General features: G+C 28.9%; 6 protein-coding genes across 9 annotated transcripts; 2 read left to right on the plus strand and 4 right to left on the minus strand.

The window, feature by feature from the left end:
* Positions 1-752: 752 nt before the first annotated feature.
* On the minus strand, positions 753-3747 carry LOC141525399 (uncharacterized). The gene is made up of 6 exons (XM_074239887.1): positions 3078-3747; positions 2614-3020; positions 1652-1751; positions 1483-1584; positions 937-1095; positions 753-871 (listed from the first exon to the last, which is right to left on the minus strand). The coding sequence occupies exons 1-6, from the start codon at positions 3372-3374 to the stop codon at positions 818-820; spliced, it is 1119 nt and encodes a 372-aa protein (XP_074095988.1). The 5' UTR covers positions 3375-3747; the 3' UTR covers positions 753-817.
* A 3813-nt stretch (positions 3748-7560) lies between these two features.
* On the plus strand, positions 7561-8459 carry LOC141525485 (uncharacterized). Its single transcript, XM_074240000.1, has 2 exons — positions 7561-7641; positions 7723-8459. The coding sequence occupies exons 1-2, from the start codon at positions 7593-7595 to the stop codon at positions 8457-8459; spliced, it is 786 nt and encodes a 261-aa protein (XP_074096101.1). The 5' UTR covers positions 7561-7592.
* A 660-nt stretch (positions 8460-9119) lies between these two features.
* LOC141525208 (uncharacterized) lies at positions 9120-11484 on the plus strand. Its single transcript, XM_074239600.1, has 2 exons — positions 9120-10631; positions 10705-11484. The coding sequence occupies exons 1-2, from the start codon at positions 10587-10589 to the stop codon at positions 11482-11484; spliced, it is 825 nt and encodes a 274-aa protein (XP_074095701.1). The 5' UTR covers positions 9120-10586.
* Positions 11485-12672: 1188 nt separating this feature from the next.
* LOC141525209 (uncharacterized) lies at positions 12673-14520 on the minus strand. The gene is made up of 2 exons (XM_074239601.1): positions 13524-14520; positions 12673-13452 (listed from the first exon to the last, which is right to left on the minus strand). The coding sequence occupies exons 1-2, from the start codon at positions 13566-13568 to the stop codon at positions 12673-12675; spliced, it is 825 nt and encodes a 274-aa protein (XP_074095702.1). The 5' UTR covers positions 13569-14520.
* Positions 14521-14570: 50 nt separating this feature from the next.
* Positions 14571-16843, minus strand: LOC141525211 (uncharacterized). The gene is made up of 3 exons (XM_074239602.1): positions 15663-16843; positions 15236-15565; positions 14571-14811 (listed from the first exon to the last, which is right to left on the minus strand). Exons 1-3 carry the CDS (start codon positions 15971-15973, stop codon positions 14742-14744), a joined length of 711 nt encoding a protein of 236 aa, XP_074095703.1. The 5' UTR covers positions 15974-16843; the 3' UTR covers positions 14571-14741.
* Positions 16844-16985: 142 nt separating this feature from the next.
* Positions 16986-27136, minus strand: Rilpl (Rab interacting lysosomal protein like). 4 transcript variants are annotated; one of them, XM_074239598.1, is made up of 7 exons: positions 26945-27136; positions 22631-22951; positions 21535-21676; positions 19294-19421; positions 18840-19210; positions 17410-17508; positions 16986-17310 (listed from the first exon to the last, which is right to left on the minus strand). In XM_074239598.1, the coding sequence occupies exons 2-7, from the start codon at positions 22934-22936 to the stop codon at positions 17256-17258; spliced, it is 1101 nt and encodes a 366-aa protein (XP_074095699.1). In that variant the 5' UTR covers positions 22937-22951; positions 26945-27136; the 3' UTR covers positions 16986-17255. The 4 variants fall into 4 exon arrangements, with proteins under 4 accessions (XP_074095699.1, XP_074095698.1, XP_074095697.1 ...); XM_074239597.1 differs by having other exon boundaries at positions 16986-17296; positions 21544-21676; positions 26945-27134; XM_074239596.1 differs by having other exon boundaries at positions 16986-17296; positions 22631-22981; positions 26945-27129.
* Between the last annotated feature and the right edge of the window lie 159 nt (positions 27137-27295).

The following is a 27295-nucleotide window of genomic DNA, read 5'->3' on the forward strand; positions in this document are numbered from 1 at the left end:
AAGGGTTGGAAATAAAAATTTCTGTCTTATCGACTATAGATGAAAATTATATGAATTAACAAAAATCTTATTTTGCAAATTGAAAAATGGAATAATTTTATCAAATTAATGTATTGTCATCGGTCCTCAATATATCTACGAAGTTTGAACGAAATCTGACCGTTTAAAGTGGGTCAAAATCGCGTCCAAAGGAGTCGGTTACAAACAAACATACAAATATACAGGTGGAGCTAATAAAAAGCGTGTAAAAACACTTTTTCGATACCGATAACTCACGAACGAATCAATCGATTTTGACCAGACTGGCAGCGATCGACGTGGTTTGATGATGTTAAGAGCTGATTAGTTTTTGGAATTAATCGGTAAACCTTTTTCTTTTGAGGATTCGCTTGGAATCGAAGCTTGTTTTTCTATCTCAAAACTAGACTAGACTCCTACCTTAAAAATATAGGATATATTTGTTTTTTTGTTTATAATCGAATAGAATCAATATATAGTAATTATTTAATATGGTACCTCTACAATATCATTATAATATCTGAGAAATAATTATACTTGCTTTCATGATTTTTTCAGTCATCTCATAGCCTCACTTTATCAAAGATTTTCAAGAATATCATTATTCAAGTCAAGGGTAAAATTGATGTTGAAAAAATATTATTAATTTTTGTACTACGATTAAAGTGTTAGCATTTAAAATTTGTTTTACATTCAGTGTACATATATATTTTTGTGAAAAATAAAATTTGTTTGTTCCAGCTGATACATTTTGTTAAAAAATTTCAATACAAAAATATATAATACTTCTTATAATTTCTTAGCCTACGGCGACCCGCGCTGCTGCAAAGCAAGAGAATGCTGCTGAAAGAAACTACACATTTAAGTGTTATTAAAAAATTTTATTTTTTTTTTTGTTTTTTTCTTGAAATTCCTTACCTCAGCGTAGTATTCATTGGATAAAGTATCAAGAAGGCCGGGGATTTTGATAATGATAGGTTTTTGAGTTCTATATATTATTGTAAGCAGTAAATTTCTCATTTTTGGTTCATGCCGCCATGACGTCTCAAAAATTGCGTTTGATAATTTTGTGCTTGACTGAAAATTTTTTTGGGATTATCATATTTAAAATTAAGTCATTTTTTTATCAAATTGGTAGGAAATTAATTAATAATACACTAAAAAATCATGTTTCAGTTCTCAAAATAAAGTAATTCAAAATTTCTAGTCCTGATATTTTCAGTTTTAAATATAAAAAAAATTTATGTTTTTTATATTTTTTTTATAAATTTTTTTCATTGGGATTTCTAAAAGAAATCATTCTTATTAATTATTGTTGGTTAGTTAATTTCTTTCCTAGTTGTTGCCAGAGTTATTTTGATCGAAACGGTTTTGAACCGTCCTCAAATGTCACTTTGATGAAAAATCAAAAGTATGATTTCATCGATATCTTGGAAATTTAAATAAAACATTATTTTCACTTACAACAGTTATCAAATTATCTGCAGCCCAAGCACATACATAAATATTAACCGTTGTGCTGATAACTAAAATTCCAAATTGAATTTTAATAACCACTGGTTCATCCTTAAAAAAAGGAAAAAAAAGTAATTTCTTATCAAAATCTTAAAAAATTTCACGCAAAAATCCTTACTGAAATTAACACGATTCCTCCAAAAATCATCCCAATTTTGGTCATCATAACCGTGACCAGAGCTAATAACCTTGTTGGACGAATCAATTCCTTAGCATCCCTAAAAAGTAATAGTTGAAAAAAAAAAAAAAACAACAATAAGATAGTATATTTCTTCCCTGACAGATCCAAAGTGCGGTAGATTACAGTAATGTACGGTAAATTTACGGTAGGATACGGTAGAGTACGGTACTTACACTGATTTACCGTAATACAGTATGATATCGTAAATTACGGACATTGTACAGTAATTTACCGTTATTGTACGGTAACTTATCGCTGAAATAGGGTATATTTGACGGTAGATTACACGGAGAGAAAAGAATAGATCTTATTCCTATAGTAGAATGGTAATCATTACTATTTTACGTAGTAACGCAAATTTTTGTGAGAATTTTGTGCAAATTTGCTTATAAAAATCTTAGAAATTGTGATAAGAATATGAACAACCACTCATTCGTTGTAGAATTAAATTCTGAATATGATGAATTTATTTTTTCATTTTTTTGGTCAAAATTTTAATTTGTTATTAACAAAAAACATAAATATAATAAAAAATTTCGGTTTTTCGTAAATAACTCAATAACTAGAGGTGATATCAAAAATCGGAAATAAGATCTTTAAAGAGGAGGAAATTTCGGAAAAAAAGTTTTAACTCCCGGAACTCTAGCTTCAACAACAATAATTTTTATTTAATGATGAAAAAAGTGTTCCGCGCAACTGCAGTCATATTTTAGCATCGTACGCTACCGTAATTTTACCGTTCTTTACTGTACATTACGGTGTTTTACGGTTTCTACTGTGCAAGTAGAATACTACTGTAATCTACGGTGGCCATGCGGTATATCGACCGTATTTTTACCGTACAATACCGTAGTTCTATGGTATTTCAGATCCGCCAGGGAATTAATAAAAATTATTACATCAGCGTCTTTTGATGTTTCTTAATATAATTACGTAAGTCATTATGACTATCGACATTTCTGATTTCGGAGCTTAGAATCTCAAACCTGGCGCTCAAATACCACAAATACATAGCAGCTTGACAATCTAGAGTCATTCCTGCCGAACACTGGTACCCGACAATGCTTTGATGCAAGTAAACTATCCGTGAAACAAAGCGATTTTCCACTGAAAACGGATAAACTGCATCGGTGGGGAACTTCTGGGGAAGAATCAGGGGCCCGAGGATTACTGCTGTCGTAGTTAAGTAGTAGCTGCATGTCATGAATCCATGAAACATCCAACAATTGTTGACATATCTTTGCAGGATTTCTTTTTCACTGACACTAGTTTTTTTAATAAATTCATTTAATGCGGATCCCAGTTGCTAGAAAAAAAATATGTACTTAATTTTTACTACACAGTTAGAAAAATTGAAACAAACCTGCAGTTCTTTGTGGTAAATCCTAACTATTATAACTTTGAAAACGTAATTGGAGATTGCCGACATCAAGATGAATGACTTCATGACAATGAACGTGTCGTCGGAGTACTTTATTATCGAAACAAGAAGCGGAATGAATAATGAAATCGCTAAAATCACGAGCAGCCATAATATTATCTCGAATTTAAATTTTGCTGGACTTCCCGACAACGGCAGCGAAATGCAAGTCAAGTACACGGTGACTCTTATGAAATTAACTGCGCTCTCAGGTGTTATTTTGAATCGCGATTGCTTCATATCGATTAGGCGTACAATGCAGAATCTAACAATACCTTATAATAGCAGCTTTGTAGAACCAGGAGGCTTTGAATAAATAATTACTAAACGCGGAAATACGAAAATAGTTAACGCATATTATACTTAAGTTACAGTCGATAGAACATATAATTTGAATTTGGAATTCTCGTTAGCTATCATCTGTAATTATTTTAATAGCAGACTGTCAGAAGTAGACGTTTTGTCTGTACTTTGTTTCAACGCTTGAATTGAATTTATTGTATAAACTTGTTTCCCTAAAGGTAAAATATTCTTGAACATACTGTATACTTTTGACATTTTTTAATATCTAAGATTACTTTGACTAATTGAAATAAACATTTTGAAGAAATTTCAATATGTGAGGTAAGTTAGCTGATAATATTTTTAATAAAATCTATTAATAAGTTTATTAAGAATTCCACTTTATTACAGGTATAAATCTATCACAATCAAACTTATCACCGTCTGAAACTAAGAAAATCATGGCTTTCAAGAATTATTTATCGCTCTAATCGCTGCGAAAAAGAGAATGCTACTGAGAAACTAAAAAAATAAGTTGTTATCTTTTGTACGAGGAAAGTAACATTTGGAACCCGTTCCAAAGAAGTTCATTTAATAGGTCATTCCATCCCAAATCGACTCCTTTCGATTTGGACAAATTTTGGTCACAAGTTTTCATTTATCATACAGCGAAGTTCTGCCAAAGGAAAAAAAAATAAAAATTTTTTTCTAAAGATATGCAAATTCAAAATTTCGCGATTTTTCCAGTTTTTCAATTTTGTTTTTGTAACATCTCGAACGCTATTATAGATACAGGAATGAGCTTTTGTATGTTTTAAAGTGGACACTTGAAGCTGTTGAAAAAAAAAATATTTTGGAAAAAAATTTTGAACAAATTTGTCAAATTTTGAATTTTTGAAAATCGTTAAAAATGACGATTAATATTAAAATTTTGGCTCAATTTTTCTTGTATAATACCTCGTACTGATCTTAAAAGATCCTGAAATTTTTAGAACTGTTTGTTGTTTTTTCAAATAATATAAATTTTTGAATTTGAAAAAAATTTTTTTGTTTTTTGCAATTTCTAAATAAGATAAAGTTATGCAGATACATAGTATTGTCATTTTGAGCATTAAAAATTAAATGCACGACGTAGAAATAGTAAATAACAAATTGATTTCAACTTTTTTTATTTTTGGACGTAATCTTAAACGTATGCTCAACACATGATATAATTTCTTATTTTTTAACGCATGATGATAAATATTGTTCGTTTCTTCACTTCAATTATAGTTTTTAACGCCAAATAACTCAAACAGATATTAATTTTCTATAAAAATCAGAAGTAATGTGATAAGAATATCAATTTTTTTTCGTTCTTTCGAATACTTGTTTACTTACAAACTTATGCACATTAACGTTGCTCAATCTCAAATTTTAAATCATTTTCATGTTAATAAGATGATAAGTGACATCAATAACTTTAAATGAAGTAAAAAAAGGACAAATAATGAATTATATCTTGGGTTAAGGATGACTTTCAGATTATGTTCAAGAAATAAGAAAAAGTTGAATTTAATTTGTTATTTAATATTTCCACGTCGTGCATTTAATTTTTTAATGCTTCCCTTGCGACTTTCAAATCATTCTGAAATCAGTCTGAAAAAATTCTGGAAACATTATGGAATCATGATGGTTCCAGAGTGTTTCCAGAGTGGTTTTGTGCCTATTTTCCAGCATGAAACCAGAGTGCACCCAGACTAAAGCCAGAGTGGAATCAAAGTGAACTCAGAATAAAATTAAAGTGGAACCAGAGTGAACCCAGACTAAAGCCAGAGTAGAATCAAATTGAACTCAGAATGAAACTAAAGTGAAACCAAAGTGAACCCGGACTAAAGCCAGAGTGGAATCAGATTGGACTCAGAATGAAACTATAGTGGAACCAGAGTGGACCCAGACTAGAACTAGAGTGGAATCAAATTGGACTCAGAATGTAATTAAAGTGGAACCAGAGTGGAATCAAAGTGAATCCAGAATGAAACCGAAGTGGAACCAGAGTGATACCAGAATGGAACCAGATTAGAATCAAAGTGAATTTTACATAAAATCAAGATGGCTTCAAAGTGGAATCAACATGAAATTAAAATGAAATCAGAGTAAAATAATAATCAAATCAGAATTCATTCAGATTTAAACTAGCGTGAAGTCAATGTGAAATTTGCATGAGTCACAATGGAGTTATTAAAAATTAGATTAAACTGTCAGTAAATTTAGAATAAGTTCGGATAAAATCGAAATGAATTAAGATAAAACTACAGCAAAACTAAAGTCAGATCCGATAAAACTTCATAGGGATCTGAATGTATAAATAATTTAATATAAATAATAAATTACCTTCATTGGAAAAAATTAATCAATTATTAATATACTTCTTAAAGTTTTTTCCATATTTATTATATAAATGTACATAATAAGTTTTTTTTTTGCTTTGATTGACGATAACTCCGCGGCAAATTATCGTACAGGCTTTTTGATTACGTCAAATTAAAGGGTATTAAATTTACTAAAAGAGCTTTTAAACGAAACAATCGAAAAAATTTTTTTGAAGCCCGTAGACCTTTTTTAAGACGAAAAAAAATTTCGAAAAATTTTTTTTCAGTAGTATTCTTAGGATTTCTCCAGACCTGACGATGACAAAAAATTTTCATGGTCATATCTAAAAACTAGACACTTGGAGCTACAATTTGCTTTTTTTTTTTTTTCTGTGCGATCATTTTCCTCGGAGTTACAGCTCGCTGAAAATCACCAAAAAATTTGGAATTTTTTTTATATCCCTTAATTTTTGTGACTAGTGTATGTTTAAGCAGTTATAATGCTTACATAATTTAACGAAGGACGACAACAAAGGATTTATAAATGTTAGGTGGAGGGTGTATATAATGAAATAATAAATTTTCACATTCCAGTAATAAGTCTTGATACTATATATGTATTGAATTTATCTGACATATAAAGTAGATCTTTACTAATTTTTATCATTTACAAGTACCTTATTGTACACTCTGGCCTTTAATTCAATATTATTTAACAACATTGGTTATGGGAAAAGTTGATTTCATGCTCGACTGGTTTTTCATTTTCAAAAATATCAATATGCAAATACTCTATGACGGTAAAATGGAGTGAGGTCTAGAAATCACAAAATTTATATGACTTTCAATTCATTGGATGTCATATAAATTCCGTAAAAAGTAATTAAACAACTTTTTTATCTATTTGTTTAACAGGCAAACTTCTCAATTTATACAACTGCAATGGCTACATAGTGCATCAAAAATTGATTATCACTCGTAAACATTTCCTCTACCCCCCATAGTTATTATGCAGTACAGTGGAATCCTTCCATATTTGACCAAATTCTGTCTTTATATTAGACGATCCTTTCTCGCACTACAAACTTTTTTCCGACCAATGAAAGAAAACCTTAGTGGCGGGAATATTTGAATGTTAGTGACGGAAATATTTAAATTTACAACGTAAAAACTTGGCGGAGTGAAGGCGGAGCGGATAATTTTTATTTGATTCAATTCTTTTTTTACTCGACGGGCAAAAAGCGTCAACTTTCGGCCCGCTGCGCTAAACGAAGTTGCCACTTTCTGCCTTCGTCGAGCAAAAAAATAGCATACACTCCTCGGGAAGTAAGTAAGAAAGCCTCAGGTCACATGTATGTTGACCTCGGCTTCGCCTCGGCCAACAATTATTGGGAAACTGAGGATTTAAATACGCCGTCTGGTGGTTTAAATTCAAACTAGCGATTGTAGGATAGAATCATATGTTTACCACTATGTCAGTATCAAGACATTAGCAAAATACGGTGTAATTTTCATTTAAACAAAAAATAACCAATACAAAAAGTGAATTTCGTTATCACACATTTATAAAAAATTATTATACATACATCGATATATTTTTAAAAATGGAGTTTTCTCCTCATAAAAATAAAAGTCATGTGTACTGCTGTGTTTATGGCTGTCAAAGTCATGCATTTAAGCATGAGACAGTTCGTTTTCATTCTTTTCAAAAAAAAAAAAAAGATAGTTTAGTGAAAATTGTAAATAATTTCAATCAAGAAGAGCTAGTCGATAGACATGATGTTTGGGTGAAAGTTTTAAGAATGGGGAAAAAATATCAACCTCCATGCGAGTGTGTTCACGACATTTTACTCAAGATGATTACATTCCTTCTTGTAAGTATATCAAATAAATAAATATTTCAATTATCTTCAATTTTTATACGATCAAAGATTATATTTTTTCTGATTTTTCAGTAAGCCAACAGCATTATCTGAAGAAAACAGCTGTCCCTTCAGTTAATCTACCGAAAAGCTCTGTTGACTCCTCAAAGAAATCTAATCATGTTCTATCGGCTCTACGAGAGCAAAGAAAAATTAAAAGATCATCTTTAAAAAATGAAAGTACTACTTATAATATTCAGCAACAAACTTTAGAGGAACCTAGTGATTTTAATACTGCTAATAATTTTCAAGATTTTGTGGTTTTGGATGATCAGATTGATCAGAGACTGCTTGTAGAAAATCAAACAAAAAATTATGAAAAATTTAATCTACAAACTGATCAAGATTTTGGTACTGAAGAGGCCCTAGTCTACAAACTAAAAGACTCTAATCTACAAACTGATAAAGATTCTGGAACTGAAGAGATGTCAAGTGTCAAAAGTAATCTTGGAATGTCTATAAAACAATTTAAAGACGTTGCAACACAAGTGAAAACTGATAATTTCATTCCAAAATTTTCTGACTTTATTTCCAACGACAGCGAACTAAGTACGTTAACTGGGATTCCTAATTTTGGTTTATTAAACACAATTAAAAAATTAGTCAATAAAAAAAAACCGGCAATGTCGCATTCTAATACTAAAATGGATATGTTAGACATAATCATCATGACTTTTATGAAACTGAAGCAGAATATGTCATATGCACTTCTAGCCTTTTTTTTAAGTCTTATACTCCAGAAACTTGTAAAGATAAAATTTTGCAAATGATTGACCTCTTATATATTTGTTTAAGGCCAGCAATACAATGGCCCAATAAAAATAATATTCTTAAAAATATTCCTCTCGATTTTTAGGATTCGAAAATGTTCGTGCAGTAATTGATTGCACTGAAATTTCGATTCAAAGACCAAAACATCTGTGTTGCCAAATTATGACTTATTCTCAATATAAAAGTTGTTACACAGTCAAGTTTATGACTGCTGTCACACCTGCTGGTTTGATTTCCTTTATTAGTAAGCCTTTTGGTGGGCGAGCTTCTGATAATGCTGTCTTTGAACAGAGTGAAATCATTAAAAATTCGATCAGGAGATGATGTCATGACTGATCGAGGCTTCACTGTCGATGAACTCTGCAAGAAAAATGATGTGAAATTAATTTCACCACCTTTTCTAAAAGATCGAAAACAATTTTCTAAATTGGAAGCAATGAATGGAAGACGAATTGCCAAAGCTCGTGTACACGTCGAACGCAGTAACCAACGAATTAAAACTTTTGAAATCTTATCATCAAAAATGCCGATTGGTCTTGTTCATAAAGTTGAAAAAATTTTTACAATTATTTGTGCAGTTGTAAACTTAAGTCAGCCTATCTTAAAAGATGAAAAATTTGTTCAGGATCAAAATAATATTGCTACGGATTAAAATAATGTTATTACTGATTAAGATAATTTATAAAAATATTTTATTACATTGTTAAGTTATTTTTTCAAAAGAACGTACAAATTAAAATTAAAAATAAAACTTATAAGTAACAATTACAGTATTTTTATTGTTTTTTTTGTTTTTCACTCTCCTCTTTTTGTTTTATACATATATTGTGTATCATTTTCTTAAAATATACTTTCTTTAAAGTTATTAATAAATGTTTGGTGAATTTTTCATTAAAACTAACAGGTATTATTTTTATATTTTTGTCAAAAGATGAATATATTATAAAATCTGTAGAAGATAAATTAAGTATTGCCATACTTATTTGAATTTGAGCGTAATACATATGCTTTGATTTCAAAGTTACTTCACCATGTTCTTCAGTTAACCATTTAATCGATTTAACAGTATCTTCAATACCTTTACGTTTACCCTCTTTTGGACACTTAATTTCAATAAGTTTAAATGGTTTATTATTCTCAAATACAATACCATCTGGAGAACAGCCTAACCAAGGATTCAATTCAGAAATAACTAGACCACATTGAACTACTTCCATAGACATTAAATTTTCATAAATTTCACGAGCATAAGTTTCCTGTTCTAAGCCATATTTTGTATCGTCATTACTAAATGAAGAACCGTAAAAGTAATCATTTGATTTTTTTTTCCAGTCTGGATTTTTATTAGAAAAATACGTGAATAATGAGTAAGCTCTACTAGCTGTTATTCTATTTTCTCGTTCAGCAAGCCATACAGAATAAAATTCAGTACTTTTTAAACAAATTGTAGAAGCATCCATTGATAGACGGCTAAAAGTTTCAACACAGCAATTTTGTATGTGACCAATTTTAAAATTTTTCAAAACAGAAAGTAATTCCGATGACTTTTGGCAATCGATAATTTTCTGTAGTTTTTCAGGAGATCCCAATCAGCATCCAAATCAGAAAGACTTCTGGAAGAAGTCTTTTCAAAGACGTCCATAAGAAGTCTAAATATGATGTCTTAACGAATTCATCAATCAGAACTCTTAATCAAGAAGTCGACAGGAAATCTTTTGACAAACTTTGTAAGACTTCTAAAATATGAGCTCTTCAAGTAGTTTACTTACTGAACTCATAAGACATCAATAATCTGAGCTTTTTAAGAGGTCTTTTTTCTGACTTCGTAAGATGTCATGAATATGAACTCTTTCAGAGGTCTTTTTGCTGAGGTAGGATTGAATTGTATTGGCGCATGCGCACAACGATAGAAATTTTATTTTTATTTTTTATCTCTGTTTTAATATAACCTATAAGTGTATGGTACGTTTTCTGTTTACATTCAGCGTCGAATTGCAAAACTTTAATTTAGTGAAATCAATTAATTATTTATAACCAGTGATTTCGTAATTTGTAAATTAAAAGTTCTAAAAATAATGTAAGTGCATATTCGTAGCTAATTAATATTTGACTGTGTATGATATTTCATGTTTTTATCAGTGATAAATTTGAGAAATCATTCGATTTTAAAGGTAACGTATACATTTATCCAAAAATAAATATAAATTATGATTTTTTTTTAATTTAAAATATTTTTTTCTCAAGATGTCTGAAAGAAAAAGATTCAGTGAACTGTCTAAGAGTCAGAAAAATCGAAGATTGAAAAAACGCTATGAGCAGGCAATTTTGGAGACTGCACGTGCAAAAGCATCGGTTGATACTTCGTTTGATAATAATCCAGTTATTAATAACAGTGTAATGAACAACGACAATAATTATGACAGTGATGATTTCAGTTTACAGTCGATTCATTTAGATAATACCGTAACCGATATCTCTTTAAAGACTTACACAGATAATAATGATAATTCTCATTGTACAACAACAAAAACAACATCAACAGTAACAGCAACAACTACTACAACTTCTATCACTTATAATAATAATAATAATAATTGTGATATCGAAGTACCAATTCCTTTAACCAAACAATTAGCTCAATGGAAATGCGAATTTAACATTACTCAAGCTGGATCAAGTGCTTTACTAAAAATTATTAGAAATGTGGAGTCAATAGAAGAGTTAAAAAGTCTTCCAAATGACAGTCGTACCTTAATTGATACTCCTACAGATACTACTATTCGTGAGGTTGCACCAGGAGAATATTTCCACTATGGACTGAAAGAAGGATTAATTGATCAATTAAAAATTGTCGATATAAAACAGATTACAGATATTATCCTGATTAGTATACACATTGATGGTTTGCCAATATCGAAGAATTCAAAACGACAACTGTATCCTATACTGGGAGAAATTTTTCCAAAAGTCTCTGTACCATTCGTTATTGGTATATACCATGGACTGAACAAACCAAATGACTAATGAATTTCTTCAAGATTTCATTAATGAGTACAAAAATCTGAGAGAGGAAGGTTTCGAGTATGATAGTCATAAATTTAAAGTAATTATAAGGGCTGTCATTTGTGATTCACCAGCGAGAGCTTTTGTAACCTACACAAAAGGTCATGGTGGTTTTTATGGTTGCGATAAGTGCATTCAAGAAGGAGAATATAGTGACCATCGAATGTTATTTCTTGATATGGATGCACCATTACGCACTGACTCGAATTTTATAAATCGTTTAAATGAAGATCATCCCAGTAAACAATATGATGTCTTTAGAGGTTCTTGATGAACTCCTATTTAAGATTTGGACGTCGTAATTTTTAACGGAATGGTGTCTCTAAGACGTCTTGAGGACGTCGAATGCGCCACTTTAAGAGTAATATAAGACTTCCACAAATATTCTCAAAGAGATCTTTTTTCTGAGTTCAAAAAAAAAGAGTGCTTACAGAAGTTAGAATTAGGAAGTCTTTTTGAGTTCAAAAATAAGATGTCTTGCAGAAATCCGAATTAAGAGCTCTTTACGACTTCAAATAAAAGAGTACTTATAGTAGTCAGAATTGAGAGCTCTTTCTGATTTCATACAGAAAATTTGCAGAATATTATTATTATAAATTAATAAATATTATTTATTCATGCTATAAATTTATTAATATTAATTGTTAAATTATTATTGTTGTTATGTAATACTCATAATAATTATAATAATAATATTGATTTTCAGTCATTTTGTGACTTAATTTAAGTAAATTTTTATCATTTAGTCGCCATCCTTTCGTCCACGAAGTCAGTATTTTTTTTGATACTCCTTGACAAACAAGATGCATGTAATCCACTGGAAATTGAGACACCATACCAACACCAATATCTTCAAAATCTGATTTTCCTAAATGATGATCTTCATTTAAACGATTTATAAAATTCGAGTCAGTGCGTAATGGTGCATCCATATCAAGAAATAACATTCGATGGTCACTATATTCTCCTTCTTGAATGCACTTATCGCAACCATAAAAACCACCATGACCTTTTGTGTAGGTTACAAAAGCTCTCGCTGGTGAATCACAAATGACAGCCCTTATAATTACTTTAAATTTATGACTATCATACTCGAAACCTTCCTCTCTCAGATTTTTGTACTCATTAATGAAATCTTGAAGAAATTCATTAGTCATTTGGTTTGTTCAGTCCATGGTATATACCAATAACGAATGGTACAGAGACTTTTGGAAAAATTTCTCCCAGTATAGGATACAGTTGTCGTTTTGAATTCTTCGATATTGGCAAACCATCAATGTGTATACTAATCAGGATAATATCTGTAATCTGTTTTATATCGACAATTTTTAATTGATCAATTAATCCTTCTTTCAGTCCATAGTGGAAATATTCTCCTGGTGCAACCTCACGAATAGTAGTATCTGTAGGAGTATCAATTAAGGTACGACTGTCATTTGGAAGACTTTTTAACTCTTCTATTGACTCCACATTTCTAATAATTTTTAGTAAAGCACTTGATCCAGCTTGAGTAATGTTAAATTCGCATTTCCATTGAGCTAATTGTTTGGTTAAAGGAATTGGTACTTCGATATCACAATTATTATTATTATTATTATAAGTGATAGAAGTTGTAGTAGTTGTTGCTGTTACTGTTGATGTTGTTTTTGTTGTTGTACAATGAGAATTATCATTATTATCTGTGTAAGTCTTTAAAGAGATATCGGTTACGGTATTATCTAAATGAATCGACTGTAAACTGAAATCATCACTGTCATAATTATTGTCGTTGTTCATTACACTGTTATTAATAACTGGATTATTATCAAACGAAGTATCAACCGATGCTTTTGCACGTGCAGTCTCCAAAATTGCCTGCTCATAGCGTTTTTTCAATCTTCGATTTTTCTGACTCTTAGACAGTTCACTGAATCTTTTTCTTTCAGACATCTTGAGAAAAAAATATTTTAAATTAAAAAAATCATAATTTATATTTATTTTTGGATAAATGTATACGTTACCTTTAAAATCGAATGATTTCTCAAATTTATCACTGATAAAAACATGAAATATCATACACAGTCAAATATTAATTAGCTACGAATATGCACTTACATTATTTTTAGAACTTTTAATTTACAAATTACGAAATCACTGGTTATAAATAATTAATTGATTTCACTAAATTAAAGTTTTGCAATTCGACGCTGAATGTAAACAGAAAACGTACCATACACTTATAGGTTATATTAAAACAGAGATAAAAAATAAAAATAAAATTTCTATCGTTGTGCGCATGCGCCAATACAATTCAATCCTACCTCAGCAAAAAGACCTCTGAAAGAGTTCATATTCATGACATCTTACGAAGTCAGAAAAAAGACCTCTTAAAAAGCTCAGATTATTGATGTCTTATGAGTTCAGTAAGTAAACTACTTGAAGAGCTCATATTTTAGAAGTCTTACAAAGTTTGTCAAAAGATTTCCTGTCGACTTCTTGATTAAGAGTTCTGATTGATGAATTCGTTAAGACATCATATTTAGACTTCTTATGGACGTCTTTGAAAAGACTTCTTCCAGAAGTCTTTCTGATTTGGATGCTGACTGGGATCATTTAGGAAAATCAGATTTTGAAGATATTGGTGTTGGTATGGTGTCTCAATTTCCAGTGGATTACATGCATCTTGTTTGTCAAGGAGTATCAAAAAAAATACTGACTTCGTGGACGAAAGGATGGCGACTAAATGATAAAAATTTACTTAAATTAAGTCACAAAATGACTGAAAATCAATATTATTATTATAATTATTATGAGTATTACATAACAACAATAATAATTTAACAATTAATATTAATAAATTTATAGCATGAATAAATAATATTTATTAATTTATAATAATAATATTCTGCAAATTTTCTGTATGAAATCAGAAAGAGCTCTCAATTCTGACTACTATAAGTACTCTTTTATTTGAAGTCGTAAAGAGCTCTTAATTCGGATTTCTGCAAGACATCTTATTTTGAACTCAAAAAGACTTCCTAATTCTAACTTCTGTAAGCACTCTTTTTTTTGAACTCAGAAAAAGATCTCTTTGAGAATATTTGTGGAAGTCTTATATTACTCTTAAAGTGGCGCATTCGACGTCCTCAAGACGTCTTAGAGACACCATTCCGTTAAAAATTACGACGTCCAAATCTTAAATAGGAGTTCATCAAGAACCTCTAAAGACATCATATTGTTTACTGGGATAAAACTAAACTATTATTATTATTATTATTAATTTCTTTAATAGCTTCATGTCTTCCACAGCTGCATGTATTAAAAAAAAAAAAAAAAAAAAAAGAGAAAAAACATAATTAATTAGTAAAAGTATTATTACTTAAAATCATTTTCCAAAATTCGAATAAATTAACTTTAAAAGAATTCATTTCGGTGTAAATTGATGATGTAAACTATTTACAAAAAAAAAAAAAAAAATTTCGGAGTCAAATATCAAATTGATCATCTAAACTCTTTACAAAAAAAAAATTCGGAGTCAAATATCAAATTGATGATGTAAACTATTTACAAAAAAATCATTTCGGAGTCGAATATAAAATTGATGATGTAAACTATTTACAAAAAAAAATCATTTCAGAGTCGAATATAAAATTGATGATGTAAACTATTTACAAAAAAAAAAAATTTCAATAAAAAAAATCCATTGAAATAAATTAAAATAAAAATTATTTACAAATGTTTTGCTAACGCTGATGAAGGATTTTCTTCCACCATTATTTTTAAAAATTCTTCATATTCTGCTTCATCTAATTCAGTTAAACCCATGTTTGAACATACTGAAGGATCAGTAGCAGCTTCTTGAAATGACGTATTTGCCTTAGAGTGATCTGACTTAGATTTCTTCATTTTAACTTTATCTTCATCTTTTTTTTGTTTTCCTTCAAAACATTTGTGTTCAAATAGAGGCTTCGCCTCATATTTTTCAAGAGCTGATTTATAAGGTGCATTCCAGGCACATTTCTTATCTGTACACGTAATATCTTTGAAATCTTCTAAGTTATTTCTGTAAGTACAAAATAATAAAGTCAATTATTTTTATAATTATTTAATAATTTTAGAGTTTATTGATCAACAAGACAGAAATATAAATTCATAATTACCGGTTACAAAATAAAAGGACTGCCACAATATGTTTGCAGGTACTTCCCAATCCAGCCTTGCAAGAGCATTCCATACCAATTATTTTTCCGTTCTTTGAGATTTGACCATTTATTTCATGAGGTTCATTTCTTAAACCAGCTGTTTGTAAACAAAAACCAAGGATATGATAAACATCACTGTCATCACTATGATTCACTTTCCCACAATTCAATAAATGACCACGATCAATAATATTTTCTCCACCAGTAAAATTCCTACTAGCAGGTGTAGCTGAAGCAAATTTACAAATTTCTTGTAAACTTACACGCATTTTTAATTGAATTTTGGTCACACGTAATTTTTAATTTAATTTTTTATCCGGTTTACACGTTTATTTGCATGCATCAGCTGTCTCTAGAATCCTACAATCGCTAGTTCATTTTTTAGCCACCAGGCGACCAAAAATTAAGCCACGCCTCTCCCACGGATCCCAATATGTGATCTGCGACATTTTTTACTTTACTTCCCTCGGTGTGTAATATACTATTCAGATTGAAATTCACTCTAGATCGATTTTATTAATATTGCCAATAAAGAAAAACTGCAGAATAAATTACATATTTCTTTTATTAAATAAAAATGAAAACATACTTGTACTTGAATCCAAAATTTCTATTCAGAGATGTTAAAAATGAATGAAATCTTTTTCTTTAATTTAATGTAACGCATAAATTATAATTTAACTAACTGACTACATTAGTTGACATTTTTTAACATTTATTTAGCATCTAATATTTAACATTCAACATAATATAATTCTATGTGAATTTTAAGGTTAGGTTGAGATGGTTGTTTACATACTATTTTTGTACACTACGCGGTTGATCGCGCAGACCTGCGCATAAGAGACGTAAGTGTTGCAATACTGGAAACGTTAGGATGAGTCAAATATAGAAGAAGGTCCTGAACGGACGAGTCAAATATAGAGGGATTTTACTGTATAATAACTTTATCTCACAAATAAGATATTATCAGCGATACAATCTATCAAGTATGGCAGAATGCACTTAAGCTCCTGCTGAATAAATTAATTTTGAGCAATGTGAAGTTGATCCGTGCTTATTCAAAAAACGGTAGTAAATAATAAGTTACTAAGTGACAGAAAGGTATACTTTGGCATGAATTGAAATAATTTAAAGATTAAAATTTATTTTTTACGATGAACAATTTTCTTTCATATATTTGGTTAACGATTAATCTATAAAAAGAATCGGATACATAGTCATTAAAACTATTTTTTTTTTTTTAAAGAAAAAAACAAGTATTTTCTATCATTTACAAAGTTATTGGAAGTGATTAATTTTTACTGTATTTAAGGGGATTTCATTGTTCTTTGTTATTCGACTAGTTACAAATCATAATATAAAATAACTAAAATATATATACTAAATATTTTGTTAATAAAATAAAGCATGGAATTATTAAAATTACGTTGATAATTGTGATTTTTTGGTTGGTTTTTAACAATTTTTAAATCGATGTGTCATTGGCACCATTGCCCGAGAGGGCCATTTTCGAAAGACTCGATAGGCTTCTTCTGGGACTACTTCCACCTAAGAATCCGCTGCTGGTTTCGGAAAAGATTTTCCGGAAGCTGTAACATCGAAACTTAATTTAAACATTCCAATGAATAATTTCAAGTGTTTTTAATTCAAATTAAAAAATATTTTAGAAAGTTAATTATTAAAAATTATTTTCAATTATTACAATTTTCGGATGCCCGATTCGGAAGATTTTTTCCAAGGCGCGTCATCCGGTTCGTGAGGTAAAGGTCCTTGGACAGGAGCATCTTTGTCATCTTCTGGCCTATGAGAAAAAAATATTTCCGTTGAACGATATTGATTGTAAGAATATTTATAAAAAGGAAAAAGTATTTAAATTGAAGAATATAGTAAATTCATGTATTACAATAATAAATCTGTATACTATCTGTATAAAATCAAAAATACTGATAAAGAATTTTTTTTTGACCGTCTTTACGAATGTACCGAATGTTTATTAATAATACAGATTAAAGTGGTGTAAATGAACTAACATTTTTTTAAAATTAATTTTTTTACCACACGATTACGAAAAAAAGCTATACTAAATAGTATATTTGTAATAGTACACCGAGGGAAGTAAAGTAAGAAATGTCTCAGATCACCAGTGTTGCCAATGCCCGTGGAATTATCCATTTTTCGGGTAATTTGATATCGAATGCGTAAGTAGACGGGTAATTAGACTTGGATGGGTAAAATCGGGTAATCTGCTTAATCAAGATGGAATATTGTAAAAGTATTGTATTGCAAGAGTTAGACAATGAATGGAAGTGATACGAGTTGTTGGATTTGACTGATTTCAATATTGATATAAATTTAGACTCAGAAGATTATTGGAGAGAAATCTTTAATGTAAAAAAAGCTAATGGTGAACTATTATTTAAAATTCTAAAAATAGTTATATACTTTCTACTAGTTTTACCATTTTCAAATGTAACCGTTGAGAGAATTTTCAGGGATATTAAAAATGTAAAAACTGATCATAGAAATAACTTATCAACTGATACATTAAAGTCTATTTAAATTACTAAAAACTTTTTATTCCAAGGCAGTGATATTATTAACTTTGAACCAAATGAAGAAATGTTAAATACTAACATTTGGGATAAAAAAGACGTTTGAATATTAAAATATTTATGTATGTTACGTTATGGCTTTTATAAAAATTTTAAATATTAAATTTAGAATAATGTTGCTGCAAACATTATAAAATTTTCATATAAAATAAAGAATTTTATTTAATAATTAATAATTTTATTCATTTTATGTTGTCAATACTGTAAAAGTATAAGATTATAAATAAATTTTAATATTTATTTTCATATAAATAGAGTTGGTAACAGTGTTTGGTGAAAACGGGTAATCAGACTTCGAGGAAAGGGTAATCGAGATTTCACCCATCAGCAACACTGCAGATCACATGTAATTGTTGGCCGAGGCGAAGCCGAGGTCAACAAAAATATGATCTGAGATATTTCTTACTTTACTTCCCTAGGTGTGTAATATATTATTAAATTAAAATTTTTAGTATGAGTTAATATATATGTAAGTGTAATCATAAATAAGTGTACATCAAAAAAACATGATCAAACATACGTTTCAGGTTTAGGACGATAGAGTTCTAGTTCATCTTCTAGATCAGAAACTCGAGCTTTCAATTCATTTCGTTCGTGAAGAATTTCTTTCAGTTCAGCGGTCGTAAATCTTGGTCTATTTGGATCATCAAGATCGTAAACAACTTTATTTGTGAGATCAGGACACCCTTGTGATTTGGTCAAATCTTCATTTTCTTTTCGAGCCAGACCAAGTCGTGCTCTTAAGTTAATTAATTCACGGTTTTGATCTTGCAATTGTGCCAGAAAATCAGCTCGTTCTTCAACAAGTCCACGAGATTGCATTTGTGCTTGACGTTGTTTACGCTTTAATTCTCTACCAACAGCACTCAATTTTTCTACTTGAATCGTTAACTACACAAAAAAATGAATGCTGAGTAAAAACATGATACAGAAAGCATTTTTTGATGTTTAAAAAAATATTAATCATCATTTACATTTTCGATTTCTAAGTTTTTTTGTGATAATTCACGATCGCGAGCACGAATTTGATCTCTCTGCTTGTCAATCATACTTCTTAACCGTTGTAATACAGTGATATCAACTTCTTGGCTGGCGGTGAAAGCTAAGAAAATAAGCTTAATGATTAATTAATATATTGACGGCGAAAATATTATTTTTTTTCATTCTACTAATAAATTAAGTACTTTAGATGGTTGGAACAATAGATTGGCATTAATTATAATTTTTAAAGCTAAAATTTTTTCGAAATGTTTACAAAGTATCAAAAACAATTTTAAAAAAGTGTTTAAAATATTTGTGTTGTATTTTAGTTTAATATATATTTTTCCCAAAAAAATCAGAAAAGTCGCTCTTTAAAAAACTAAAAATTTGAGTTTAAAATTGAAAAAATAGAAATTCAATTTTTTGTTAATTTTTTTCAAAAAAATTTCAAGACGAAAAAAATAACTCCATACCCGTGGAATTATGACAAGTTGATCATGAGTTATGAATTTTTTAGCCTTGACATACCATTACTTTTTTCTAATTTTCAAAAATTCATACTTGAAAAAACTTTTAAAAATTAAAGATTAAAAATTAACAGGTAAGCATCCTTTGACATATATAAAAATATGCTAAAAATTCAGCTAAATAAAAAAAATGTGATTTTTCGAATCTAGTGATTTTGTATTAACGTCAAATAAAATTAATTTCTAATTAATTGAGAAAAAAAATATTTTCATCATTAAAACTAAAATTAGCGCTTCTTAGATATAAAGCTCTGATCATAATACTGATTCTCCTTTGACTTTATTAATTTAAACTCTATTCTGATAAGGAAAACACTACTTCCTGTGTAAAAAAAAACTTGTCCTAAAAGAGTCATAAGCTTAGAATCCTAAACGTGACACAATTTAGGACATTTTTATGACAAATTTATGCCACCAAACTGAAATGAAATTTAGATTTTAGAAAAATATTTTCGCTATTATTTAGAAAAAAAATATTGTAAAAAATACTTTTATGACAATTTTAGGACACTTTTATGACAGCTTTATGGCAATTTTAGCATATTTTTATGATAATTTGAGGTCATTTTGTGGCTATTTTAGGATACTTTTATGACACCTTCATGAAAATTTTAGAACAATTTTAGGATACTCTAATGACAATTTCATGAAAATTTTAGGATACCTTTATGACACTATACTGCTATATTCCAACAGTAAGTATATAAATACACAGGTGACTATTTTATTTATTTCTTCTAAGATAATTAGAATTATATCGGTAACGCTTAAAGTTAAAAGTGTGTATACTAAAAGTATCCTAAAATTGTCATAATAGAAACTTAACAACACCTCGAATTTTTTTAAATTGTCATCGATGTCATACAAGTGATGTATGGATCGTCATAAGAGTGTCCTAAAATTGTCATAAAGGCATCCTAAAATTGTTTTAAAAATGTCCTGAAATTGTCCTAAAAGTATCCTAAACTTGCCATGAAATTGTCTTAAATTGTCATAAAAATGTTCTAAAATTGTTATAAAAGCATCCTACAATTGTAATACAAGTATCCTAAAATTGTCATAAAAATATCCTAAAGTTGTCATAAAAATGTCCTAAAGTTGTCATAATAGTGTGATAAAATGATCATAAAGGTGTCCTAAAATTGTCATACAGGCATCCTAAGTTGTCATAAAAGTATGTTGAAATTGTTATAAAAGTGTCTTAAAAGTATCTTGAAATTGTTATAAAAGTGTCCTAAAATTTTCTTAAAAGTATCATAAAGTTGTCATTAAAGTGCCTAAAATTGTCATAAAAGTCTTTTCTACAATATTTTTTTTCTGGATAATAGCGACAATATTTTTCTAATATATGAATTTCATTCATATCAGTTTGGTATAAATTTGTCATAAAAATGTCCTAAATTGTGTCATGTTTATGATCCGAAGCTTATGATTCTTATTAGGATAATTTAAGGATAAGTTTTTTTTTACACAGATTGTGAAGCATTCGATTCTACAGGATATTTCAAAGATGTGGGAAAAAAACGGAACAATATGAAGTCATCATATCATTAGTTTTAGTAACTTGAGTAGAATAATAAAATCAATTTTATCCTTCAATTTTTTTTTGAGTTGATTAAAATTGTGTTATCAAGGAAATTATCTGATTATTAGTAAAATCACTTAATAGATGTTAAAATATTAATGTATGAGGAAAGGGATCAGTACATTGTTTACCGCTGTCCTGACTGTCATTGCGAGATTCTTGAAGAGCTTCAGCTAGTCTACGATTTTCATCTTGTAGTCTTGTGACCATACCAACAAGATCTCGAGATTCTTGCCTCCAGTGTTCTTCTGTTTGTTCAACTTCCTGAAATACATTTGTAATTCAAACTCAAAGCCAAACCCATGTAAAAAAAAAAATGTTCAAAAAATGCTCACGAACATTTTTTACGAACATTTTTTGAACATTTCTATGACTTTTTCCTCAGTCACATTTGAAAAAACTTGTTTTCAGTTGTCTAAGATTTTCACGAAAAAGCTAATTTTAAACATTTTTTTAACACTTTTGAAAAATATTTTAAATATTTTTGAACTTTTTAAGAACTTTTTTGTTATACTCGCTCCAAAAGTTCAATGATTTGGACCGACTAATGATTTTAAGTAAATTCTAAACAGTTACTATTGAGTGGTGCTAAGTATTTCTCTGCTGGTAGTTTATTATGAAGCGGACCTAATGTTAATAAAATAACAACCATGCCATAAATAAATATTAATAAAAAGATAATTAATATAAAATTAAATTTTGTTGCCCTAGTGAAACTTCATAAAATTTAAATATGTCATTATTTGCCTCTTATCCCTCAAAAGTTAAACTTATGGAGCGATAATAACAAAAAATATTGTATGTCATTTGGCCGTTAAGTGGCGACTTTGACAACGACTTTTTTTCGATATTCGCTTTAATGATTGTGACGCGAATGTTCGAAAACGAGCGTAAATTTCCGTTAAAATTACGCCCGTTTCGACCCTTCCCGCCGCAAACCTTAAGAACATATCAAAATATCGTCGCTGTCAGATAACCGCCCCTTCACGGCCTTATGACATAAATATCAATTTCGTGAATTTTAAGTATTTTTTTATTTTTTAAGTTTTTCAAAATACTTCTAAGATAATTTTGGAATCAACTAGTTTTTTATATTATCAAATTTTTAGTCCGATATTTTAAGAATCATAATTGAAGATCAAAAAAAATTTTATAATTCATTCGTTTATTTGATTGTCTTTAAATTATGTACGTAGTCTTTTACAAAAGGATACTTACTTTCTCAAATCTCTGCCGATCTTCTGCTTTTCCAATTTTATCATTTTCCAATTGCGAAATTCGTGCGGTCAATTCTTGCACAGTTGTGATTTCTCGTTCATTTTTTGTAGCAAGGTTTTCTAATAACTCCAACGCATTAATAACTTTTGGCATGAGTCCAGTAACCGCATCAGTTCCGAAGGTATCTATCAGTTTTTCGCATTCTTTTCCTATCTCAGATGCAATGTCGTAGACATCTACGACCGATATGTCAGATCCTGAGTATTCCTCCATATCGATGGTACGTGTTCTTAGGTGAAGAGGCATTTAAACATTTAAACTCTGAAAATGTTGTACATCATTCTTTTTTTGCTATTAATATCAATGTATATTAGTTAATTAATTATGAAATATTACTAAAATTATAGTAATCAAGTGTCAGAAGTATAAGATCGAATTTACAAACAATATTTTTTGTGATATGAAGTTTTAAAACGTACACAATTATGATTAATTATGAACAAGCCGAGTTCAAAATCTAATTGATAGTTAACAGGCATCTTAATGAAGTTTTTTCAAAAACTTTTTGTCTAAAATTTCATCATCTTAGCTCACGAGAAAAATTTTCATCAACTGACAACTATTGTGACTTCAATAAACAGTATATTTTGTTCAATCAACACAACCAAATTCTTCATCCGAAATTGATTCTTTTTAGGAAGAAAAAATAAAAGTTTAAAAAAACTAAAAAATCCGCTTTTTACAGAAAACCAAACAAAAAAATATAAAATAAATTTTAATAATCTTGAATTAAGAATAGTGCAAAAAATTTTAATAAATATAAATTAATAATAGTGTAAGCGGCATGATTAGGCCGAGCGGACTAAGTCATTATCCCGGTAGTTCGTTCGCACATCATGTCGTGAAGTGAGGGTTCGAGACCCGGCGGTTGTTCGAATAGTTTCAACATCAACCGTCGGGGTCGCTCCGGTAGCCGAACTGTATTGGCAAGGGTTTTCTCTGTGGTTTCCCCATCGCCACTATTCCAACAACCAATAGAAAGGGATGAGGAATAGGGTAAATGCAGTACAGAAAGCACAAGTCGGTCCACAGTCGCATTGAGAATAAAGTTATGTGCGAAATTTGAATGTGTGAAGAATAAGGTTGTGATTATAAGAAAGACGTTGATAATATGTGTGTTGATAATAATGGAGTGAAGAATATGTTGATAATAGAGAGTTGAAAAAAGTTCAAAAATTTTTCAATGAACTTATTTCGGCTCTTTTTCTTCAAATATTGACGTATTTTCGTCCGAAATGTGCAGAAATGCAAAAAAAAAATTCAATACGCCTTTATGGCTCCCGGGACTCATCTCGCATGTCATAAGGGCGTATAATAAAAATTCTGTTTTTTTTTCTAAGTCCAAAAAAATTTTTTTCTGGCATTATTGCAAATTTCATTCAAAAATACGTTGATTCCTGAACCATTCCGTTACGGAAAACAAATTCAATCATTAATTTAAGAGCCATTTTCAAAAATGAAATATTGTTGTGTTAATTAACTAAATAAATTACTTTTGTTATTTCGTTATTTACGTTACACAGAAAGAAAAATTTCTTGACTGGAGAAAAAAATTCTTGGCTCAAGAAAATTTTCGGGTGTCTGAAGGAAGACCGAAGTTGTATTAGCCGAAGTAAAAATTTTTCTTGAAATTCTATTCTTGGTGGAAGTAATTTTTTCTTAATTCAAATTATCATAAATACTTGATACAATAAATTTTTATATTTGATAAAAAATTTTAGATACTTTAGGGAAGCAGCGCCACCTACTTCAGCTCAGAAAAAAATTTTCTCACCCTGAGAAAATTTTTCTCTTGAATATTTGATATCCATTTTATATTATTTTAGCGTGCAATTATACATATTGAATGAAAAAAAAAATGATTCAATATTATTTGATCTTCCCATTTGACATGTTAGTCAATAAAAATATTAATGAAAATTTACTATCAAGATATTTAATTTTTTGGAGCAAGAGAGAAATTTTTTCAAGGCAAGAAAATTTACTTCTATCAAGAATTAAATTTTTTGGAGCAAGAGGCTAAATTTTCTCAAAAGAAGAAGATTTTCTTGACTTAAATAAATTTTCTTGGATTAAGATACGTATTTCTTAAAGCAAGAGAATTAATTTTGTTTGAATGAGTGGAATAAGTGAAAAAATTTTTTTTTCGCTCAAGAAAATACTTAGGAAGAAAAAGATATTCAAGTGAACCTTTTTTTCTGTGTATTTTTGTCAAAAAAAATCATTATCATTATTTTTTGAACTTGTCTGTAGGTAAGGAATCAGTGAATAGCTGAAAAAAAGAATAAGCCGGTTAGCCGTTGGCTAATTAGTTTAGCTAATTAAGTTAACCGGTTAAATTAGCTAAGCCTATCAGTTAGCTAGCTAATTAACTTAGCTAACTTTTTTAGCCGGTTAAATTGTACAACCCTAAATAAAATGAATTGAAAACCATTCAAATGAACTGAAAAGAATTGGTCCCATGCAACTGTACATCTACATATACATACAACATAGATATACAATTGCATAGGTTCCATTCTTTTCAATACTTTTCAATTTATTTTTTTAATCAGGGCGTTGAATAATTAACTAAATTTAATTTGTTAAACTACTAATGCAACTAAATTGATCAGGGAGCTAACGAATTCGCTTGATAAACTTTTCTAACCGGGTAAATTGTGCAGCCTTTGAATCACGTGTGGTTATGCATGAATCACAGATGGTAATGATTAGATGAAGTTATTGATCATCACAATTGACGGACTTTGAAAAATAATTATTTTTATTGAAATTTTTTTGTTATATAGATTCTTATAATCTATCATAAAAAAACCGCAAAGATCATAAATGATCTTCGTTGCACCTAATTAGGTATGATTATTTCTGATCATGGACTAATTATTCATAAACATGGGCACATGCATTATATGCATAACGGTTCGTTTCCTGTCTTAGATAAAAGTCAATTGAAATTCTTTTAGACTTTCATTGTATGAATCTGTTGGATTCTCTGAGCAAAAATAAATCCCAGTTACAAACTTTTAGTTTTATATTTTAGATATTTTGTTCTTAGAAATATTTATTTTAGAAAAATAACGTATTTTCTTTTATTAGTTTTTAATTATGAAAAACACATTTAAATCACATTAAAAGCACAAATATTACGGTCTTAGTTAAGAAGAAAAACATGTGTTTTACTAAGGACAATACAGAGGGTTAGACCTCACAATAAAATAGTTTTTAACATTATAGTTAGTCTGCGACTAAACTCTGTCAAGTGACGACACTTCTCTCGATACGATTCCTTTTAAAATAAAGATTCTATTTGAATCACTCTATGTGGATAATAATCTTGTCTTTTCTCTTTATTTATTATTAATCCTATCCATAACTTCCTACAGAATCACTAAAAACTTTTTAAATTTGAAAGCATTTATGTCAACGGTAAGAATAAAAATAAGAATGATCATGATTGTAGCAGACGTTTGAAATTTTTTTTTTAAACTTATAAATATGTAATTTATTGCAAAAATGATAAAATTAAAAAAATTTACTTGAAAATATTTTAACATTCTTTTTGTTTTATAAGCATTAAATTGAAATTTACTTAAAATTATGTTTAAATTAGCTGTCTACTCATTTCATTCTCATAAGTAGAAAAAATTTAATGCTGACTGCTGAGTCAACATCTGTCAATCAACTTTTTCTCCAATTATGTTTATAGAGTAAAAAATTTTTAAATAAATTTTGACAAGACATAATCACTTTTAAGTTAATAAATAATTATATAAAAATATAAGATTTTTCCATCAACTTATTAAATTGAATTGAAGAATAATCAAAAAATTCTTTTAAAAAGTAATTTTTAACTAATACACAGCAATAAGCACAACAGATGATGATGATGATAATAATAATAACAACATATATTTTAGGCACGAAAATCGATCATTGAAGGGGCGAAAGCGAAAACGATAAGTAACAAAAATTCTATTTGACATGACAGTTTTATGCTTAGAGAACGTTCCACTACAAAAAAAAAATAATAGTGCAGAAAAAATAAATTTTTTTTATCGCTTACATTAATTCAGCTCTAATTCCATTAATTACACCATGAAATACTTATGGTATGCAATATGTTTCTGATCAAACGATTCTTAAATAATTAAATTAAAGAAATTCATTATCTATTAGCTGGAGTTTAAGATACTCATGAAAAAAATTAATTTTACCGATATACATTCTGACACTTCATTAACAGCTAACACCTACCTGTTTAAATAATGTTAACACTAGTAATTTTGTATTGAAATTTGAAAATAATCATTATTTGAACAATAGTAATAACAACAATAATAACTAGTAATTTTTCAGAATAAATTAAAATTATATTTCTGATAATTATATTTCTACGTCAATTGTCACTTGTTACATTTAACATCATCTTCTAATAATCCAATCTGCTTTTATTTAATCTACACTTTAAAAACGATCTGGTGAAGTTGAAAACAATATAATATGACTCAAGAGTAAAAATGGAGGAACTTCATTGCGAGTTTTGATGTGGATACATATGATACATACATGCTGATGTTCATAGAAAACGAATAAAAAATTTATTTT

This window comes from Cotesia typhae, unplaced genomic scaffold, assembly GCF_013202065.1.
Source record: "Cotesia typhae breed Kobodo isofemale line unplaced genomic scaffold, CoteBio_Ctyphae contig_26, whole genome shotgun sequence".
In the NCBI taxonomy this organism is placed as follows: Eukaryota; Metazoa; Arthropoda; class Insecta; order Hymenoptera; family Braconidae; genus Cotesia; species Cotesia typhae.

Bases quoted from the DNA above. Each gene is read 5' to 3' on its own strand.
- LOC141525485 (XM_074240000.1), top strand. From the start codon at position 7,593: ATGCGAGTGTGTTCACGACATTTTACTCAAGATGATTACATTCCTTCT. The intron at 7,642-7,722 runs GTAAGTATATCA...CTGATTTTTCAG, and splicing joins AGATGATTACATTCCTTCTT to TAAGCCAACAGCATTATCTG.
- LOC141525399 (XM_074239887.1), bottom strand. From the start codon at position 3,374: ATGAAGCAATCGCGATTCAAAATAACACCTGAGAGCGCAGTTAATTTC. The intron at 3,021-3,077 runs GTTTGTTTCAAT...TTTTTTTTCTAG, and splicing joins TTTACCACAAAGAACTGCAG to CAACTGGGATCCGCATTAAA. The intron at 1,752-2,613 runs GTAATAATTTTT...ATTACTTTTTAG, and splicing joins AAACATCAAAAGACGCTGAT to GGATGCTAAGGAATTGATTC.
- LOC141525211 (XM_074239602.1), bottom strand. From the start codon at position 15,973: ATGCGTGTAAGTTTACAAGAAATTTGTAAATTTGCTTCAGCTACACCT. The intron at 15,566-15,662 runs GTAATTATGAAT...TTGTACTTACAG, and splicing joins GTCCTTTTATTTTGTAACCG to AAATAACTTAGAAGATTTCA. The intron at 14,812-15,235 runs GTAAATAATTTT...TAATACATGCAG, and splicing joins TCAGCGTTAGCAAAACATTT to CTGTGGAAGACATGAAGCTA.
- Rilpl (XM_074239596.1), bottom strand. From the start codon at position 22,936: ATGCCTCTTCACCTAAGAACACGTACCATCGATATGGAGGAATACTCA. The intron at 19,422-21,534 runs GTACTGATCCCT...TTATTTTCTTAG, and splicing joins TCAGGACAGCGGTAAACAAT to CTTTCACCGCCAGCCAAGAA. The intron at 19,211-19,293 runs GTAAATGATGAT...TTTTTTGTGTAG, and splicing joins AAAACTTAGAAATCGAAAAT to TTAACGATTCAAGTAGAAAA.
- LOC141525209 (XM_074239601.1), bottom strand. From the start codon at position 13,568: ATGTTTTTATCAGTGATAAATTTGAGAAATCATTCGATTTTAAAG. The intron at 13,453-13,523 runs GTAACGTATACA...TTTTTTCTCAAG, and splicing joins GAAATCATTCGATTTTAAAG to ATGTCTGAAAGAAAAAGATT.
- LOC141525208 (XM_074239600.1), top strand. From the start codon at position 10,587: ATGTTTTTATCAGTGATAAATTTGAGAAATCATTCGATTTTAAAG. The intron at 10,632-10,704 runs GTAACGTATACA...TTTTTTCTCAAG, and splicing joins GAAATCATTCGATTTTAAAG to ATGTCTGAAAGAAAAAGATT.